This window comes from Momordica charantia (assembly GCF_013281855.1).
Source record: "Momordica charantia cultivar OHB3-1 chromosome 9 unlocalized genomic scaffold, Mcharantia_2.0 BLBB01000009.1, whole genome shotgun sequence".
NCBI lineage: Eukaryota > Viridiplantae > Streptophyta > Magnoliopsida > Cucurbitales > Cucurbitaceae > Momordica > Momordica charantia.
This window is the reverse complement of record NW_028275167.1, coordinates 21,085,511-21,106,214: the sequence shown is the minus strand read 5'-3', so window position 1 is coordinate 21,106,214 and position 20,704 is coordinate 21,085,511. Positions and strand designations below refer to the sequence as shown.

At 38.8% G+C, this 20,704-nt stretch overlaps 1 protein-coding gene and 1 non-coding gene across 3 annotated transcripts; both read right to left on the bottom strand.

Annotated features, from left to right (window-relative positions):
* Positions 1-4,795: 4,795 nt before the first annotated feature.
* On the bottom strand, positions 4,796-19,883 carry LOC111022327 (2-oxoglutarate (2OG) and Fe(II)-dependent oxygenase superfamily protein). Of its 2 annotated transcripts, none has more exons than XM_022299499.2 (8): positions 19,757-19,883; positions 19,361-19,623; positions 19,196-19,271; positions 8,129-8,201; positions 7,783-7,878; positions 7,148-7,198; positions 5,604-5,963; positions 4,796-5,403 (listed from the first exon to the last, which is right to left on the bottom strand). In XM_022299499.2, exons 2-8 carry the CDS (start codon positions 19,566-19,568, stop codon positions 5,071-5,073), a joined length of 1,197 nt encoding a protein of 398 aa, XP_022155191.1. In that variant the 5' UTR covers positions 19,569-19,623; positions 19,757-19,883; the 3' UTR covers positions 4,796-5,070. The 2 variants fall into 2 exon arrangements, with proteins under 2 accessions (XP_022155191.1, XP_087973647.1); XM_088117521.1 differs by having other exon boundaries at positions 19,725-19,827.
* On the bottom strand, positions 6,795-6,984 carry LOC148209185 (U2 spliceosomal RNA). The gene has a single exon (XR_015787524.1). It is a non-coding gene; the product is annotated as a U2 spliceosomal RNA (small nuclear RNA).
* Positions 19,884-20,704: the final 821 nt, after the last annotated feature.

Genomic DNA, 20,704 nt, shown 5'->3' with positions numbered 1-20,704 from the left:
ATATATTATATTTTTCATGTTTTAATTTAACAAAAATCAAATAAGTTTATAACATGAAATATTATATTTATTAAAATTTTTATCTTTTTTAATATAATTATGCATTTTAAAGTATTTAGATATAAATTTGAAAGCATAAAAAAAAATGTTATTTTCAAAATTTTCTCACTATTTGATTTAGAGAATTCAAAACGGTTTTAAAAAACAAATCTAACCATCACATTTTCGGTCATTCAAAGTAGGATAGGAGATGGTTGATTTTATTATGTGAAAAAATTGTAAATTAATTATCGTTTCCTTAGTACTGTTATATTTGGTATTAGTTAGTTATTTTGTTATTAAGTTCTCTTTTACTCAGTATTTTGTAGGTCTTCAAATAGACTTGTAGTTGTACTTTCTTAATCCTCTCTCTTCATTACGAGAGTCTAAAAACTTAAACGAACATTCTGTAACGAAAACGAAGATGAACAAAGCGAAAGCAACAGAGAAACTTTACGAAGGAAGAACTTCTATTCATTGAATTGATAATTGTTACAAGCATTTATAGTGAAATAGGAAAACCGACCATTAACTCACTAAACATACCACTACCCTTAAATTTCTCTCTAACCAACACCGTAACTCCACTAAGCCACTAACCTACAAAGTCTCCCAACATACAGCTCCACTTATCCACTAACTTAGTTAATTACCAACTATGAAATTAACTACCAAGTATAATGTGGAAATACTAACAAATAAACTAATACAAAGTCACAAATTCTTAACACATTCAGTCAAAAAAATGAGATTCAATCAAAATTGATGAGCCGAAAGAACAAGAGATGTTAAGGAATGAAAAGAACGAGGAACCTTACGAAAGTTTGTAATAGACATGAACTACTCCTCTCGTTGTTAATTAGTTTTGAGACAGAACACATAAATATTGATATCTTCGAATGAACTTGCAATTGTACTTTCTCAATGAATGAACTCTCTCTTTTAAAGATTATTATAGATTTTCTTTTTAGCACTGGTGCCTCCATCAGTCTGAGAAAGAAACATAGATGGACAAGGTTTTGCTACCATGAGATAATCAAACAACTTATATTGGAAGGACTAGATTCTGCCATAGAAGGAAGTTGCTTCTATTATTCTCTTGCTGCAGTTGCCGGTAATTCCAAAAGAATTTCTATTTTTTTGAATGAATAAAGTTGCTTTCAATAATCTCGGTGACAAGTACATAACTAGTCGATTTTGAGATCTAATTCTTAAAATATCTAACATTATAAATATTTTCACTTTTGTCTCGAGTCTAGCTGTTTATGAAGAGACCAACTGAAAATTATATCGTTACCCATGATGAATGCGAATTTCACTAGAAGACATATCATCATCAGGTCGACAATCTGATTTCGCGCGTAATTACCACGAGGTAAGTTCAGAAATAGTGACAGTTGAACTATCGAATTTTGAACTGCTCTACAACATGGTTACCAAACCAAATCTCAAACATTCGAATGGTAACCGTTTAACTGTATCTCTACCTCAAAGCATATTTCACGTTCCTGACCTCAACTATTATCTAGCTTTTCAAATAAATACCTAAAGATTACATGTAGGTACACAAACATTTCTATTTTTTAGATTTTGCATTTGAGAATCCAGTACTGACAAGAGCTTCGAAATGCTATCTCCTTGTTTTGCAGGATCACCAACTATCTTCGATTGTTCTTAAAGATTTTAATGTTTTAATCAATTTTTTGGTTAAAACAAATGATTTCAACTTTTCTATTAAAATTTCGGGTAAAATACATTTTTAATCCCTTAGTTTGAGATTCAGTTTCTATTTGATTCCTAAGTTTCAAAAAGCGATTATTTGATCCCCGGCATTTAGAAAATAATTCTAAAAGGCACACGGAGTCAAACTTCCGTTAATGTCACTAACGGAAAGCTCACATGTCATTTGAAAATTTTAATATTTATTTAATCTTTAAATTAGATGTGATTTTTTCCCATTTCTTATTCTCTCTCCTCTCTTTCTCTTTCTTCACTCCTCCGCCTTCCCTAACCCCAATCCCCAATCCCCAATCGCCCTTACGAAAATCCTGTCACCACATTGTAACTCTGCTCTGATCACCAATGCCTCATTTTTCAACTCATTCACGCCTCCAAAATCCCCGTCTGTTCGATTACTTTGACGACGAGTCCTTCCCCTTCATAGGAGTTGGAATCCGCGAGACGTCAACAAGCTCGGCTAGGATTACGGCTTGAAAGTGAGAAAGGCGGTGGATCTAAGGATTTTGGCTGAGAATTTAATGGAAAAAGGAGATCTGACAAATGCAGGATTGAAGGGATTGGGGAAAGAGATTATTGGATAATAAAAATAATTAACCCTTCATCAATAATTGTATGAGATTAAGAGATACAAGTCTTTCTCATGTACACATTTAATAGGAGGTATAACAATTTATATTGAAATTATTTGTTAGTTTTTTTTCTTTATAAAATATTTAAACACATAATATATTTTGCAGAAACGAATAATCGAGAGAAAACAAGACATAAATTGATCAAATTGAGATGGAAATCATAGTATGAGCGAGTAAAGAATGCATTACAACACTTGCACCATAAAACAATAGAAGTTGGTTTTTGACCCGAGAGGGCAACGCCTATGCGCCAACCACAACCCCGTGGCGCTTCGAACTTCTCTTCTACCCACCTTGCAGCACCATGGCACTATCGCGATTGTTTCCCTTGTAATTTAGATTTTTCAACAGTCATTGGGAACTTTTGACACACTTTTGGGGGAGAGACATGAGATAACTTGAAAATAGAGAGAAAATGAGCATCGAGCATCAAGGAGCTTAGACTCGGAATCGTGGAGATTGGCTCGAAGACGATTAATCAACACATGAAAATTAATTTTTCTCCTTTCTCTTGATTTTTCTTGTTTTGTAATGCAACTTTCTTTTGGATTTTATTGCTTATTTAGTATGAGTAGCTAAGTTCCTTGGTTTTAGTGATTGATGTAGCCATTGAACTTTATGGATCGATTGTTTCATTCTCTTGATTGAATGATTATAAATATTATATTTATATATCTCTATACTTAATGTCTTTAATCTACTAGCCATGGATTGATTGATATTAGATTTGAAATCTTACACTCATAAGAGGTTGTTCATAGAGTTAGATATAGAGTTAGATTTAGGATGCATAACTAATTGGGATGCATTAATGTCAAGTCTAAATCCACATCATGTCCTTGACTACCTTGGGTTTATCTACGGCTTTATTTGTATGGAATGATGAAGTTTTGGAGGCTTCAAAGTGGCATATGATCCCTCATAATTGTAACTCTTCCGGTGGGAAATTTTAAGTGTTAAATAGAGTATATAATTTTTCTGATTCTCTATCATGATCTTCTAATTGCTATAACCCATTATCATATCATCGAAATTATGGGTGAGCATCGATCGGTCAGTATCGGTTTTTGACCAACCCCGATGCCGAAAATCGATATAGTCGGTTTCCAAATCTAGAAACCGACGGTTTTTTTAACCATTCTTACGCCAGCCGACCGACTATCGGTTCGGTCCATCGATTTTGTCGGAAAACCGACACTTTAGAAAAACAAAAAAAAAATGGGGAGGGGCACGCACAGGTCGTAGAACGACGACGGAGTGGATGCACGGTGAGAACTAGAAAATGAGAAGACGAAGAAGAGGAGAGTCCTTGAGTAGATGCGCCGCTGGGAAGAAGAAAGAAAAGAACGAAGGAGAAAGAAGAAGAGAAATGGAGAGGGGAGGAGAGGAGAGAAACAAAAGAGAGGAAAATATAAAATAAAAAACAAATTTAAAAAAAAGGGAAATGGGACTAATAATAACAAGTCGGTCGGTCAGAAATCACTTTTCCGACCAAACCGACCGACTATATCTCAGTTTTTTTTTACGTAAAACCGATTCCGACCAAAATTTTAATAAAACCGGTTCAGTCGGATTGGTTTTTCAGTCTCCTATGCTCACCCCTAATCGAAATCGATCTTACCATCCCTTGAATTTGGACATTCATGTGATTTAACGATCAACTTTAACTTGGACAGCTTTAAGAATGCTTCTGTTAAATCAGGACCACATAATAAATATCACTTGGAATGCCCTGTTCAACAATATGGGAAGGTTCAGTTTCCACATCTTTAGCAGATATACTGATGGCGCAAGAGAAGCAGGCATGTTTCGAAGGATTTGTAGCGGTTCGAATTCGAGGTGGTGGGTTTGGCCGTGAACTCTACGAAGATTTCTATCCTCCCGCCCAACCACCAAATACATTTTCGTTATAAAATTCAAATTTACTAGTTTGGTATGGCCTAAGTCAAGAAAACATGAAATGAACTACCAAAAAGCAATGGTTAACAACACTTTCATCCAAATCAAATCGATGTCCAAACCATGGTGCAAAAGACTTTCATCCTACCCTACTGTCGATGTCTAAACTCAGTCCCTTTGGCTATGAGAGCAAAAGAAAATGACATTAAACATGGTCAACGGTGCAAGTTGGATTGATCTTATGTAGCACGTTTGACACAATTATAACCTCAAATCAAATGTGACAAGCTTCGTAATCAAATGAACCCACGAAAATCTAAAATGACCCACAAAAAACCCAACTCAAGTTCAACATAAGACATAAGCCTATCTAATGCCACTTGCAACTCCAAAGCAACTCATATGTTCGCAAAACCCGAATCATAGATCATGTTAACTACCAGATTGTTCTACAAAATGTTTTGATCCATCCATCACTAATCAACTTAGATTAAAATATAAGACTTTTCTATTAAATGACTCCTCTCTATATTTCAAGTTGTCATACGAGTAAAACGTAGTCCTTTTAACAACATAAAGGGTATAAGGACGAAACGACCCTAAGCCGGAAAGGAGAAGTCAAACAAAAGACCTCCAATCAAAATTGATGATTATACACTAGAAAAATGTAAAATCTAGTTAACTATACAAAGGCTCAGAACTAACCTTGAAGTTGAGCTACTTCTGGATTTAAGATGCCGCTTTCTCACAAGTGTTGGATTCAACTACCGAGTGAAACTCTGTACATGGATTGATTGGTTCTCCAATGGGGCAAGCTCCTAAGGAGTTCTGTCCTTAAATTGGAAGCATAATCTTCCCAAGCTGCTACAGCAGTAGCAAGCTTAGCCCACCCCAACCAGGGTTGCTTCTCCTTTTCATCGGAACTAGCAGACGAGAAGACTGACTTGGCTAGTACAGCATTCTTCGAAAACTCGGACTTAAAGTAACTGACTCCCGCATTCCCCTTTGGAGATAAATATACTGCATAGCTTGAATTCCCCTTGAAGTTAGTAGAATCTAGTTCTTTGCCTTTCCAACACATAAACTGCACTACCTGTTTAAGCATGAGTAGGTAAAGCGAATTACTTTTAGTTTTGGAAGAGTCTTTCAATGGGAACTATATAAAACTAATCAAAATAATCATAGTAGTATATGATAATTGCAAAATGATAATTTCTTTCTCGTCATGCAAAAAACGACCAGTTCCTCCTATATAAGGGGGAATAATGTTCAAGGGTGATTTTAAAGGGATACCTGAAGCGCATGCAAAATGTTATAAAATTCCTGAAAGAATATCTTCTTTTTCCGTACTAATTGCACGTAGTCTGAGAATAATTTTGGATAATCTGACAAATCATAGTCCCGAGGAAAATAAATGTCGTATCCGAGCGCATGCAGTCTCGCCCAACATACATCAATACCGAACTTGAAATTTGGATCTTCTTCGGGTGAAAACCAATACATATTACAGGACGGTGGCAGAGGTATACATGAGTTGGGAAAACGATCATGTAAATGGCTTTGTGAAAGAAGGGAAAGTAGTTTTGCATCTTCATCATGGGAATTATCGCGGGTGAACCATAATGTCAGTGTAAGCCTTTCTCCATTGGTTATCTATCCAAGGAAACCAAGTGGTGAGCAAGATGAAGTACAGACTGTCCTAAGAGAGGACTACTATCAACTCTCTTGAGAATTAATCACCTCAATGAAATACTAGTTTCTTAAAGAAAAAAAAAACTGTCAGAGTATTAATCAATATCCATGATCTTTCATCTACCAGTCAAAAGGAGGGAAAAAATTTTAAAAGAAAAAATAAATAAAAAACAGCAAGAAAGTATTAATGCGCTATCTATGTCAACCCATATAGATTAAATGCTAACTACTTAGCAAGAATTTTCTTAAGAGATAAAGTTTATCACTAGAAACAAGCTTATGAAAATTCAACAGAATCTGTAATAGTATTTATTTCAAGTACATGAAATCTAAAATGCAACAAGTTAAAACTACATTCAGGACTGCATGAAAATGACTCATAGGAACAACTCAATTAATTAAGACTAGATGGTCTAAAGAACCCATCAAAGTTCGAATCTCCCAACCAGAATTAGGGCGATATTCATCGATCCCCAATTGCCTGTATTAAAAAAGAGAAAGGTCTGTATGAACAGCAATTTTGTATCTTAATCTCATCCTGATATGCCAATTGATTTTACATGGCATCGAGGCTAGCCTCATTTGCAGCAACATCCAGAAAGGGTCAAGAACAAAAGGCAGGTTTTTTTGCTGCCTCGATGTAAAGAAACTAAGAATTAAGATCTGTTCCAGATACACTTATAGTTCTTAACAAGGAACTATAAGACAAGGTCTTAAATGTACATCCAATTGATGTCTTAAAATTATAGTGGTAACTGAAATCGTGAATGTTTCGTTTTTTTTTTTTTTTGGGAGGGGTGCACCGGATCTGAGCTGTAGTGTAAGGCCCAGGCGATGCGGACCCCAATAGCAAGCTATTGTGGTGGGCCCACCCCTAGACAAATAATTTTAATATCATGTGGACCAATGGCCCACGTATCAGATATTAAACTGATAAGAACAGATAATACGCTTGATCTTAGTCAAAAGGCCGAGAAATCGTGAATGTATGTAAAACTATTACATTATGTTTAAAGTATAGACTGATTTCTGCGGATGCAAACTCTTTTTGCAGAGCCAATACTTAGCATTGGGGAGACTTGATGTTAATCATTTGTACAATGATTTCACATGCACATTCAGAGGGTCAGAGTGCTTGGACATACCTCATCTACAGAATGAACGTTGTGGCTGTCGGCTGTGTACATCACACAATCCTGATAAAATGAAACAAGTATCAACTATACTTGATTGGTCATTATTTCAAACTACTAGGAAACACAATCCACCACACCAATTAGTCGGACTAATTTATTCAAGAGCATTTCTTTTAAAAGAAGCAACTTTTAATTGATATAGACGAATAAATGAAGAACCTACCACCGAAATTCAACAAATCAGAGAACATGCCATTTTCCACATTACTCAACCATTCTCTATTTACATCAAAGAAGAAACTCAACCATTCCTATAAAATATCCCCACAATTAGAATTAATTACAAATGGAGTATAATTACTAAAATAACTAGAAAGGTAACTCCAAGAAGAGCAATGAAATGAGGGCATCAATTCCAATTGTGAAGGATTTAGCTCCACTTTTTTTTTTCTATTTACCATAAATGACTGCAGATTGCAGACTTCTAGGCTCAAAAGAGCACAAAGCACATCCTTCAGAGTTCAAAGCAGCATATGTACCAGATTTGACATGTGTATCCTTCGCAAAAAAGTGACGTGTGTACCATCAATACTATATGAACAAGATAAATTAAAGAGGTAAACAACTTTAATCTAACAACTTACTCCACAAAAAGGAGAGATAGATTTTGGTTCCCCGTCCTGAAAGTGAAACAGCCCACCTCTGAAATCTACTCCATAACTATTCAAGTAACACACTGCCTTTTGCCAAAAATATGAAGATAGCTATCAGCTAGAGTACTGTAATGATAGAACAGAAATAACAAATGAATTGCAGGGAGAAAGTACAGGAATCATAAAAAGGAAATGAAAAACCCCAAGAAAGAAAATATTATAAAAGAAACAAATTAGTATAAAAAGGAGATGAAACTACAATTGAAATGGAAGAATAAGCTATCAAAGGAATAGCAAGAATGGCGTCTACTTTCCCAGGAAAGATTAGTCCACATACTGTAAATTCACGTTGTTTTAAATAGGGCCTGTTATCATCACTATGCCATCCAATGCTTGCCCCTCTCGTCCAGCTGAATTATGACAGAATATTAGAAGAAAAATACAGATTCTACTACACTAAAGTTTTTTTAGAAAAGTAAATCAAATAAAGTATTCTAAATATAGTTCACAAAATATATATATATATATATATATATTTCACTGAAGATATATATATATACAAGAATTCCAAATGAGATTGTCGGGAAATAAAAAAGGAACACTCCCACTAGAACTCCAAAGAGAGGCAAAAAGAGAAAACACAACAGAGTGAATCCCAAAACTCACTAGGATTTTTATAGCAGTCTCGGAAATTCCTCTCATTGCATTCTGCCCAAATATTCCAAAGAAAATAGTATTAATTGTTAGTTATTTTAAGCACTAAATTATATTTGTAAGAACCGACTTATGTTACAAACTATTAAGCAAAATTTTAATTTTTTTTTTATTTTATGTTTAAACTACATGCTTTTTATTGGGTTGTAAGGATCAATTCAAGTATTCAGGTCTTGTCATTGAAATTTTATGATTTTGTATAATTTTTATAAATTAAAAAAGAGAACTGATAGCTTGAATAATAATTATAGGTTTTCAGGATTTATAAGTTTGATATGTTTAGGGTTTTAGGAAGTCAAGGATTTGTCGGAGATTCTTAACCTCCATTTTAGGTAAATAATTCCTGCATTAAGAATATTATTATAAATTATGTATTATCTATTTTAATAAATTTATCAAATTTTTAAATTGGATTGGTTACTTAAAGTATATGCTCTATTTCAATTTTTTTTTTCTTTTATAGTTTCATTGACTACTTATAGTTTTCTTTTGGAAGTGCATGATTTCTATGCGGTAGCCTAAATTTTTTGTTTTTGGGTGAGAGACAAGAAATATATTCACCAAGAACAAAAGAACAGCCCCTGTCAGGGGATGAGAAAGCCCCCTCCCAACAAAAAAAAAATAATGAATCAAAGTTTTTCAATCCAAAAGAATCATAGATAACCCGTAGTTACAAAAGAATTTAATTGGACAGGACTGTTTGGCTTGACTGGAAGAGGGCATAATTGTGCAATACATTCTCCCTTTCTTTTTTTTTTTTTAGGAAACTGTACTTTTCATTGGGATAAATGAAAAAGAGAACAAACACATAGGCATACAAAAAATAAAAGCCCGGCGAGGGAAGTCCTAGGTAAGGAAGGGTCACCAATCCAAAAGAATATGACCTAACTGATAATTACAAAACAACTTCGAAAGAGAGCCCCATAAAGAAACATCAACTCTAATGAGGTCCCAAACTACCTCGCTCTCTCTCTCCACTCCCCTAAAAATTTTGTTGTTCCTTTCCAACCAAATTCACCACAAAATCGCAAAGAAACAAGCCTGCCACAAAAACCTCTTTTTCTCGCGAAACGGAGAAGACAAAAGCACTTCCTCCTCATAGCCCCCCAATCTCTATGGCGGACCCAAGAAACATCGAACATCTCAAAGAACCAGCTCCAATTGTGCGATACCTTCTTCAAAATGCAATGTAGTTTGTGAGTGATCACTCACATTTATGTTCTGTTGATTAATTGTTTAGTTGGTTTTGTTATATGCCCCTAGTGCTCAAGAATAAAGGGAGGGGCGAGTCTAATTATTATTATTATTTTTTATTTTTATTACCCAGGAGTCGACGGCCCTTTGACCTTTATACCCCTATACTTGGAGGCTAAGAAGCACGGACACGGATACAGGACACGGACACGGACACGATAGGACACGGCGATACGTCAATTCCTAAAAAATTAGGACACAGACACGTTGGGGATACGTTTTTTTTTTTAAATATTTTTTAGGATATATGTAAATTTAACACAAAAAATGCTAAATACAATAAAATGCATAAATATGAAGTCAATTACATCTTTCAACAAAAGTTCCAAAACAAAGTTCCAAATGACCAATGTAGTGACAAAACAAAGAAGGAAGGGACGTAAAAGAGGATTGTTTTTATTAGAGTTTACCAAAGAAAAATGAAAAACAGAGGCAGGGGAGTTTACCTAAGAAAAAAAAAGAAAAACAGAGATAGGGGAGTTTACTTGAAAAAAAAAAAGAAAAACAGAGGCAGGGGCTCGGTGGCGGCAGCAAGGGTGGGCGGCGGCGGCTTCGTGGGAGAGGGGTGGTGTGTTTTTGTTATCGTGGGTGGATATTAGGTTTTTATCATTTATTTGTTTTTTTTAAATTACTCATGGGCATTGGGCCTTTCTATTTGGGCCAGAAAACCTCCCAAGCCGTGTCCAGGCCATGTCCTGGCAGTGTCCTAGCCGTGTCCGATTAAAAAAAAAAAACAGACACGCCAAAATGCGTGTTTGACACGTGTCCGACACAGATACTTCACCCAAAAATATGTGTCCATGTTTCTTAGCTTGGAGGGTATGTGCATTGTCCCCATACCCGTACATATGCAAGGAGTCATCGCTTGGTGGAAGTTGCGTCCCATGTAGCTTGAACCCAAGACCTAAAGGTTATTCCTTAAGGCCCCAACCACCCAATTATTATTGCAGGACCAGAGTATTTACACTAATGTGGGCTGACGTGTGACTGTGAGTGTGGCAAGAGAGAGTATTTAAAGGGGGTGCTTGACACCATAGGTATGTTTTTGAGTATTTTCATGTTCTCAAGAACCTTGGGAGAGTCAGGGAGCGCTCAAGTCTCCCTTAGTTGTACTTATTTCCTATTTCAATAACCCAGTGCGCATCATTTTGTCAATAGGCAACAAATATATGTTCTTGTTTTGAATGGCTATCTCATTTTGTCAATAGGCAACAAATATATGTTCTTGTTTTGAATGGCTATAAAAGGATGCCCCTTTGCACTCTAGTATTTGAAAATATTAGTCAATGAAAATTATGATGATCACATATATTGCTTATTGAATATTTTACTCATTTTCGTTTTCTAAATATTCTTAAATAGAGAATCAAGTAATAGTTTTGATAAAGTATTGAGATATCCATATATGAAATAAATTTACCCAACTCATTAGCTTAAACTTTTGGGTCGAGTGGTGGTTTATCCATCCTTAACATAGTATCAAAGCGAAAGATCGGTCATGTGTTCGAACCCCTACGTTATTATTTATTTATTTTTTTAGTACAACATGTGGGCGTGGGGGTTCGAACTCACGACCTCTTGGTTGGAGATATATGTCAATTACTGCAGAGCTATGCTCACTTTGACAAACCTCTGCATTGTTATTTCCTCCCCATGAATAATGATTTCCACTTGTTCGGCCCTGTACAATTATCCAAGCCCACAAGTGGATGGTAGTGTTGAGATATCCATATATGAATTAAATTTACCCAACCATCAGCTCAAGCCTTTGGGTTGAGTGGTGTTGAGTGGTGGTTTATTCATCCTTCACATAAAGATTAAATGAACATTAGAAAGTTTTTTTTTGTTTGAGAAGAAACAAATTTCATTAATGTAATGAAATAGAAAGGAAGTACAAAAGGGGAAGGTCCCAAACCAATGGTGTTACAAAAAGGCTCTCCAATTTGTTAAAAGAGAGACAAAGCTATAGTGCTTAAAGATGGGGGAACATTTGCACCATGATACAACCAAAGTCACTATAGATTCAAAAAGACTGCAAGTAGGTAGCTCCCTTCCATGGAAAATCCGGCGGTTTCTTTCCAACCAAGTCGACCACAGCAGAGCCCTAACAAAATGTTTCCACAGGGTTTTTGCTTCACTGTTGAAGGGGGGTTCCACTAGTGTTGAGGATAGAAGAGAGTGAGGATCTGTGTGAAGGATTAAAGACCAGCCAAAAGATGAAAGAAGGTTCTCCCAAAGCTTTGTGGTGTATGTACATGAAACAAGAATGTGCCCCAAGGATTCTTCATGCTTCTTACAAAGCACTCACCAGTGTGGGGAGAGACACAAATTCGGCATCTTTCTTTGGAGCTCGTCATGGGTATTTAGAGCATTCATACTGACCTCCCATAAAAAGACTTTGATCTTTTTTGGGTAATGATCCTTCCAGATCGATTTGTAGAGCAGGGCTTCCTCCTGCATAGTTGGTGAGGTGCGTAGGTCTTGAAGGAGGGAGTTGACAGAGAAAAGGCCAGATGGTTCCAACTTCCAAACAATTTTATCACCTTCCTTGTTGATGTGGATGGGGGACAGCAGATTGTTAAGTTCTATAAACTCTTGGATTTCTGTATCTTTGAGATTCCGTCTATAGCAAAGATTCCACGTGTTTGTGGATACCGACCACAAGTCCTTAACCAAGGCCTCTTTGCTAGAGTGTAGAGCAAAAAGAAGGGGAAAGGCAGAACATAAGGGTCCAGGGTCAAGCCAACTATCTTTCCAGAAGATAGTTTTGGATCCATCTCCTATCTTGAAGCAGCTTCTGTCAAAGATCAGATGTTTCTGCTGTAAAATAGATTTCCAAGGGCCACGGGCAGAAGCAAGTGAATGGTGAAGGGAGCTGTTGAGCCTATTGAGCAGTCCATATTTGGCTTCAATGACCTGTCTCCAAAGAGCCGACTCTTCTGTATAATACCTCCAGATCCATTTTGCTAATAGAGCTTTGTTTTTGTCCTTAATTTTGGTGATGCCAAGGCCTCCATCTTCAATGGGATGGGTGATCCTATCCCATCGAACCAGATTTTGTCCCTGATTGTTGTTACTCCCTTTCCAAAAGAAATTCCTCATGACTTTCTCAACCTCTTTCGCGACCTTAGTTGGGATGGCGAATAAGGATAGGTAATAAATTGGGAGGTTGGATAAAGATGCTTGTAGGAGAGTGAGCCGTCCACCTTTAGAAATGGGGGAGCTAGCCCAAGAGCTAACCTTTTTCTTCATCTTTTCGATAATGGGATCCCAAAAAGAAACTGTTTTTGGCTTCCCATTTAAGGGGAGACCAAGGTAAGAATTTGGCCATGATCCTTTTTTACAGTCAAATCGGTTGGACAATATATCAATATCTGTATCTGTCAAGTTGACACCCAGCAGTTCGATCTTTAGGAGATTAGAATTCAAACCAAAAGCCTCTTCAAAGGATTTGATGGTGCAAAAAAGGTTTGTCAGCTGTTCATTGTCTGGGGATGAGAACAAGATAGTGTCATCAGCAAATTGAAGATGATGAATCTCCAATTGGGAATGACCCACCAAGAAGCCTTTGGTCAGATTAGATGCTGCTGCACGGGAGAGAAGTCTACTAAAACAGTCAACAAGAAGGATGAAAAGGAAAGGGGAGAGGGGATCGCCCTGTCTAAGGCCCCGGGAGGCCCTGATTTTACCTCTAGGCTTACCATTAATGATGATAGAGAAGTTTGTGGAAGAGATGCAACCTCGAATCCACTTTCGCCAACGGTTTCCAAAGCCTTTTGCTACTAAGATCCCCTCTAAAAAGTCTCAATCCACCTTATCGAAAGCCTTTTCAATGTCTAACTTTATCACTACTCCTTTTTCCTTTTTTCCTCAAGTATTCATCAATGAGTTCATTTGCTATAAGAGAGGCGTCTAGGATTTGTCGGCCAGCCACAAAAGCTGATTGCTGAGGAGAAATGGTAGATGGAAGAACCTTCTTGAGTCTCTCGGAGAGGACTCTAGCGATGATCTTGTACATACAAGAGATCAAACTTATGGGACGGAAGTCGCTAACCGTTCGTGCATCAGCTTTTTTTGGTATTAAACAGATGTAGGTCTCGTTGAGGCTAGCATTTATGATGCCCTTCTGAAAAAAATCTTGGAACACTCTAAGAATATCTTCTTTTAGAATGTTCCAATATTTTTTTGTAGAATTCTGCTGTAAATCCGTCTGGACCCGGCGATTTGTTGTGTCCTAAATCTTTCACGGTGGCCCATATTTCTGTTTCTGTAAAGGGCAATTCAAGGAGGTCTCTTTGCTGGGGAGAGATGGGGTCCCAATTTAGGGGGTGAGGGAGGAATCTATAACCAGGCTTCTTTGTGTAGAGATCTTCATAGAATGACAGAAATTCCTGCTCAATGTCCCTATCCTCTGTCAAACTACGACCCTCTCGGGAAAGCACCTCTACAATCGTACTTCGCCGTCTCCGAGCAGCCACCAATCGATGGAAGAAACTCGAGTTTACATCCCCTTCTGTCAGCCATTTCGTCTTACATCTTTGTCGCCAATGGGCTTCTTCTTTCACAGCCAAAGACAGGAGCTGAGCTTTCAAAGCTGTCCGATTAGCAATCTGTTCCTGTTGGATAGTTCCTCTCTCTTCTTCTGCATCCAAGGAAGCTAGGTTAATTAGGCACTGTTCACGTTGTCGATGAATGCAGCCAAAGGTTTCTTTCTTCCATAATCGGACAGTAGCTTTAAGGCTCTTTGGTTTCTGGATGAAGCCATGGCCTGGCCAACCAGTCAGTGGCTTCAAAATCCACCATAGTTCCAGCATAGATGAGAAAGAGGGGTGCTGCATCCACATGTTTTCAAACCGAAAGGGTGCTGGACCCCATTTGTTGATACCTAAAGAGACCTGAATGGGATAGTGATCTGATAATTCCCTATCCAAACGTTTGACCAAGGCGTTAGGGAAGTGATTGAGAAAAGCTTCCGAACATAAAAACCTGTCAATGAGAGAGTGATAAGGAGACTCCCTCATGTTGGACCAGGTGTAAAGGCCGTTGGAAAGAGGGAGGTCACTGAGATTGGCATCTGCTATGAATTCATTGAAAAGGTGCATGCTACGGGTGGGCCTTCGATGGATGGTTTTTCGTGTGACCATCTGGTGACATTAAAATCTCCCCCCAGGAGCCAATGGTCAGAGAATCGGGCGGTTAGGTCATGGAGTTCCTCCCAAGATAGGTGTCTGTCTCTCGCCCCCGATGGTCCATAGATCCCGGTGAGCCAGAAGTAAAAGCCATCCGATAGAGAGAATCTGATGGTGAGGGAATAAAGTCCAATGGAAATATCAGATACAGAGAAAGAGGGATTGTTCCATAGAATGATAATACCTCCAGAAGAACCCATCGATCCTTTGTAAGCCCAGCCTATGTTCCTTGAGCTCCATAGGGTTTTGATAAGAAAACGGTCGACAGTTTCGATCTTTGTTTCTTGGAGAATCACTATGGATGGATTGTGGTGAAGAATGAAGCTTTTGATTTGGGCTCGTTTCTCCTTTGAGCCAATACCCCTGACATTCCATGATAAAACATTCATATAGTGGTAGAGGTCCCACCAATGAATGGATGATGAAGATGGTCCATCATAATTAATGGATGAGTATAGGCTTGTGAGCTCCCTTGCGTATTTGTTCTGTTTCTTCGTCTCTTTGTTAAGCTTTGGAGTCTTGTTGGGCAGGGGGAGAATGCCCAGCCCTATCTTTCTCAGCCACGGGACCACTGGTTGCAGGTAAACTGAGGGATGGATAGAGGGGTCAAAATAGAATGAGGGAGAGGGAGAAAGAGCAGCCTGTTCTTCCGAGAAAAATTGCAAAGCTAGGTGGTCAGAGGTAGCAGGGGGCTATTAAGAGGCGAGTGTCTGTTAGTGGGAGAGAGGGGGGAGAGGATTGTTGCAGGGAGGCGTGTGAGGATGGGTAAGGACTGGAAAGATGGTTTTCAGAATCGGGTTCTGAGGGGAGGGAGTTGGTGCAGTACTTTGTGCCAGAAATGAGGAAAGTCTTCTTTGTCTTTAACTCAACGGCTTTTTTGGGTTTGTGGATAATCTGGCTAGGTTCGGGAAGAGGGGAGCAGGGGGTTTTTTGGTTGGGAGGAGGTGAAGCGGAGGGGTAATGAGTGTGTGGTCTATCAATGCACAGAGGTACAGTGTCAGTGGGCAAAAAAGCAGGGTTTGGGTTTGGGCAATGGGACAACATGTGATCCTCGAAAAGCGGTTCTTTCCCTTTTGAGTTAAGGACACATTTCCCCAAATCCGAGGAAACAGGGGCTATGGATAGAGTATCAGGATCAATAATAGCATCAGACAAGTCAACAAGAGTAAACCTCTGTTCCTGTTCTGCATCACAGCCTATGGTAAGGTGAGTAGACCTCTGTTTCGGTTCAGCGACACAACCGCTGCTTTTGACAAGGGGAAAAGCTCGAGGGTACGGTCCAAGGAGACCATCTCCCTTCGAAAACAGGCACTTTGCAGGGGCTTCCAGCGGCCGATCACCATGGATTCCGGCCAAAAAACCTATATAGGTGTCACCGGAAAAAAAAGGGTCAATGAAGACCTCGCAACCATCTTGATCCCCCGTGGGTAGAGAAACTTTTGCTGGGATAAAACCCGTAGAGTTCGTTTCCACTCTTATCGATGCATCCAAAAGGTCCATTCGGGAGAGGGTCTTCTTGGCAATTTCTATGAAGCCACCGCAGCAGTTTCCAATGTGTCTAAGGGTGTCATCATTCCACCGGTCTAGAGGCAAAGATCTAATTTTTATCCATCCCCCATAGGAAGGGACCATCGGGTCTTTGTAGGAGGACTTGCTGTCCCAGGGGGCAAATCTGAGATCAAAGCTACCCACCTTATACCAACCTTTCATGTTGGTTAGGATCGTTGCTTGTTCGCTTCCTTCACATCTTAGAAGAGCTCTATCAGCAGCAAATGGATTAATGGAGCAAAAATAACTGATATGCTCTCGAAGGGCTCTCATGATTTTGAACCAGTCATCATGGAAATTCCTTCTGTAAACAATAATTGATGAATCTAGGTTCGGATTAGCATGTGGGTAGGGTGTGGGTGAAGCGACTTTCGTAACCGATGGCTTGATGGGGGCAGCAATGATCCTTTTCGAGACCATAGTGGTGGCTGTGGAAGATTTTACAGCATCACAGTACGAGGATGAAAGCATTTGTTGATGGCGAGCAGCAGGTAGGGTTGGTGATTAACTTTATCTGTTTGTGTGTTTGGTGTGATTCTGTGAAGTCTTTAAGGAGGTTAAAAAAGGTGAGCCAGCCCCTCCTTTCTTCACCAACCGGAACCAATATTTTGTTGATGCTCCCGTTGTTATCAAGTCTTGCAATTTCAGCAATGGTGCCTTTTCTGTTAGATGATTTTTCTATCCATAAGGTTTGGTCGTCGATCCTGGTCTCTCTAAAGAACCGTTGGTTGATTGGGGCAGATAATAAGGAAGAAAAGCAAGAGGCTAACCATGAAACAGAGGACCAATGAATGGAGATGAAGAAAGCCTTGTCTTTTGAGGTTTCTGTGATTTTGATACGGGATCCTCGATATCTATGGTCCAGTTCCACTGAGAAGTGCTTTCTGTCTATCAAAGCAGAGCGAAGGGAGGGCGCTGGTTTGTCGGTCATGGTTACCGGTGGGATACCTCAGGGATGGCATGGAGTCAGCGGTGAGGGGAGGATGGGGGTGGTGGTGGAGAGGGTGGTGACGGTAGCGATAGGGAGAGGGGGAGGCATTTTTTTGAGAGCGCTATACTTCTTATAATAACTAACTCTCTTTTCGATATAAAACTACAGTATTCCATAAACTACTTTAGAGTTTCGCCGAATTGCAATTGGCGGTTCAAAAAGAGAGGAGAAATAGGCACGTACTCAATAAAATAGCTTGAAAAAGAGTAAGCCTCCCTCCTTTGAAAAAACAAGGTATCCTTCATTTACATAATTTGATTTTACACTTCAACCCCCGTCCTTTTTTGAATGAACGTAACAAACATGACCTTAGATAAATCATAGAGAATTTCTTTACCTACTTAACTTTGAGCCTATCCCAATTGACTTGGGGAAAAACTACCCTGAGAAGCCAATAGGGCCTAGCGGCTTAGATTTAGTTAAACCGAAGGAAATATAACCTTCACTTATCTATCGGGTTTGGGATCCTAGATTAACCCAAACAGGAAACTATAAACAATAGAAGTTAAATCATTTGTTTATTCATAGGGTCCTAGAACCTCCCTCCACCAAGAGAAGACACAAAAACTATTATATCTCAACCCTCAAAACTGCTGCAAAGCGGAACCAACCAAGCCCCTAGGATTTGAGAGACCTTTTTGATGGAGGACTCTTCTTTCGTAGTTCTTTGACCCCAAGTCCCAAGGATTTGCTATTTCTTTTTAAGATACGTTTTTGTTTCTTACTAAAAGAGAGAGAGACCTATTTGCAAAATTTCCTTCGTGGTTTGCCCTCTTAGTAGAAACGTTTTTTGATAAGACCCCAAAAGTAGAAAGTTGAGTGTTATGAAAGAACATGACGAAGCCTATTTACAATTTCCTTGGTGATTTGCCCTCTTAAGTAGAAACATTTTTTGGTAAGACCCTCAAAGTAGAAAGTTAAGTGTTATGAAAGAACAAGACGAAGGCTATTCTTTCAAAATTGTGGTAAGAAAGAAAGAACAAGAAGACATTTTTTAGTGAAGCATAGAGGTTTTTCTTAGTTTTAGGTTTCAATTTCTCAGGCTTATCCTAAGTGTTTTCTGGACAAGAACTTTTTGAATTATCCCCTTCTGATATTGCTATGAATTGGAAGGTTTTTGTGTATAGTTAGCTGGCTGGAAACCTTATCAACCTCTCTTTGTACCTTTATTTTGTTTCTCACTAAAAAAAATTTAGCCAATAATATGGCGTACACAATAACTTATGCTGCAGCACCTAACCAGTCAATCAGAACAGCAACTTGCTAGAAAATTCTCACACATGAGCCCAAGAGTATCAGATATTTTGTATGGAGAACTGAGGGTAAACAAGCAATGTAAGGCATAATAGAACAAGAAGACGGTTGCCATAAACTATATCCCATCAAATATATAGCTTCTAAAGCCTTCATTTCACTCAAAACTCGTTTCCCTTGGTCCTGCACTTGCGACCACTAAAGCTCCAATGGCTAGCCAGAGTTTCAGAAAACAAATATTAAAGTAAGAACTATTTGGTGCAACTGAATTCGTTGGGTGCCTAATGAATCAACAGCAAATGCGTCTATCTTCAAGAAGATCCACAAACTTGAAAATGACTCGGGAAAACAGATAATAAAAGTACCGTTCAGATTTGGTGCACCAAAGAAGACCCCATATGAAGCAGTAATTTCATATATTGCTTGATTTACACATAGAAGGAAGGAGGAGAACCTGATCAAGCCAGTGAACTCGACGAAGAGTTCATATTCACAGCCAAAGAATTCCTCCGCCTTCTCCTTCAACCTCTCTGTCACAAAACTGAAGTCAGATTAAAATTAAACATAGAAATCACGAAAAAGGAACAAATGGTGCAAATCGAGAAAGAGGCGGTTTTACCTCTGATCGGAACGAAAGGCATGATCAAATGAGCAGAATTAGTGGCTACAAGATGCAAAAGTGTGGTGGAGAAGACGCTGGGTCTATAACCCACCGTACAGCAGCTCTTATGGATGAACTCCAGTTCCCTGCATTCTTCGCGGGTTAAGAAATTTTCGAGGATCAGACGCCGCCGCCGCTGCTGCCTGTTCTCCACTTCGTCTCCCATTTTTTCGTCCAACTTCTCCGTCTCGAAATGCCCTTGACTATCCAATTTCTAGCTTCTATGTATAAAAACAAACAACAATTTGTGTAGAACATTTAAAAAAACATGTTCAACTATACAGCAATAATTCTAAGGAGCCCTAGGATTTAGGAGTGCAACCTCGGGATTACAAAATTCGAATGGAAATTTACCGAAACTACGACATCCTCAGTGGCAACTTCTTCTTCCTCATGTAGCCCTCCCATGAACGCAAAGCAGGAGCTCCAAAATCTAGGGGAAATTGGCTCAAATGACCTCCAAAAACTTTTGAAATGCTCAAATAACCTTTTATTGTGGCCTAATGACCCACTTGAATATTAAATTAATTTTTATAGGTAGTGAAATTACTATAGTACCCTTCGTTCAAAAAATTGAACCGTTCTAACTTTCCTCATTTCTCTCCGTTTTCAGTCGCCGTTTGTCTTCTCCTTCTCCGTTCGTTTTCTCCTTTTTCCGTTTGCGTAAGTCGTCTTCTCCCGCTCCGTCTCCGTTCGAAATCGCTCGAGGTAAGTTCAATTTTTCCACTGTTTCGTGGGGTTAGGGCTACGTTTTTTCATGTTGAATGGGTTTTCTTCCGTTGATTCCTGAACACCAGCACTGTATCTTGTTGACCATGTACATGAATGAGTGATTTCGCTGTCCGATTTTACTTTATTTTGTTCGTTCCATTATTGGGAGATTGTTCTGCTGTGATTTCCTTCATTGTTGTTCTGCCGAAATTGATTTTTGAGCTGAAATTGAGTTTTGAGGTATGTGGGAGGGAACCGTTTTAAGTGTGTTGGGAGGTTGAATAAGGAGGAGAGCTCTGCTATTTTTCTCGGGTCGTTCTCGGGCGAGGTTGAGCACGAGGTATTCGTCAAATGCTTGAGGCTGAACCTCGAGGTTCCTCGAGGTAAGCTCGAGGTTGGATTTCTTTCAAGTACCTCGGGTTGACCTCGCGCGAGGTTGAACCCGAGGTATTTGAAAGAAATCCAACCTCGAGCTTACCTCGAGGAACCTCGAGGTTCAGACGAAGCTGAATACATCGGGCATAACCTCACCCGAGGTCAACCCGAGAAAAATGACAGAAGCTTACAAACGTTGAGCGACTTTACATATTT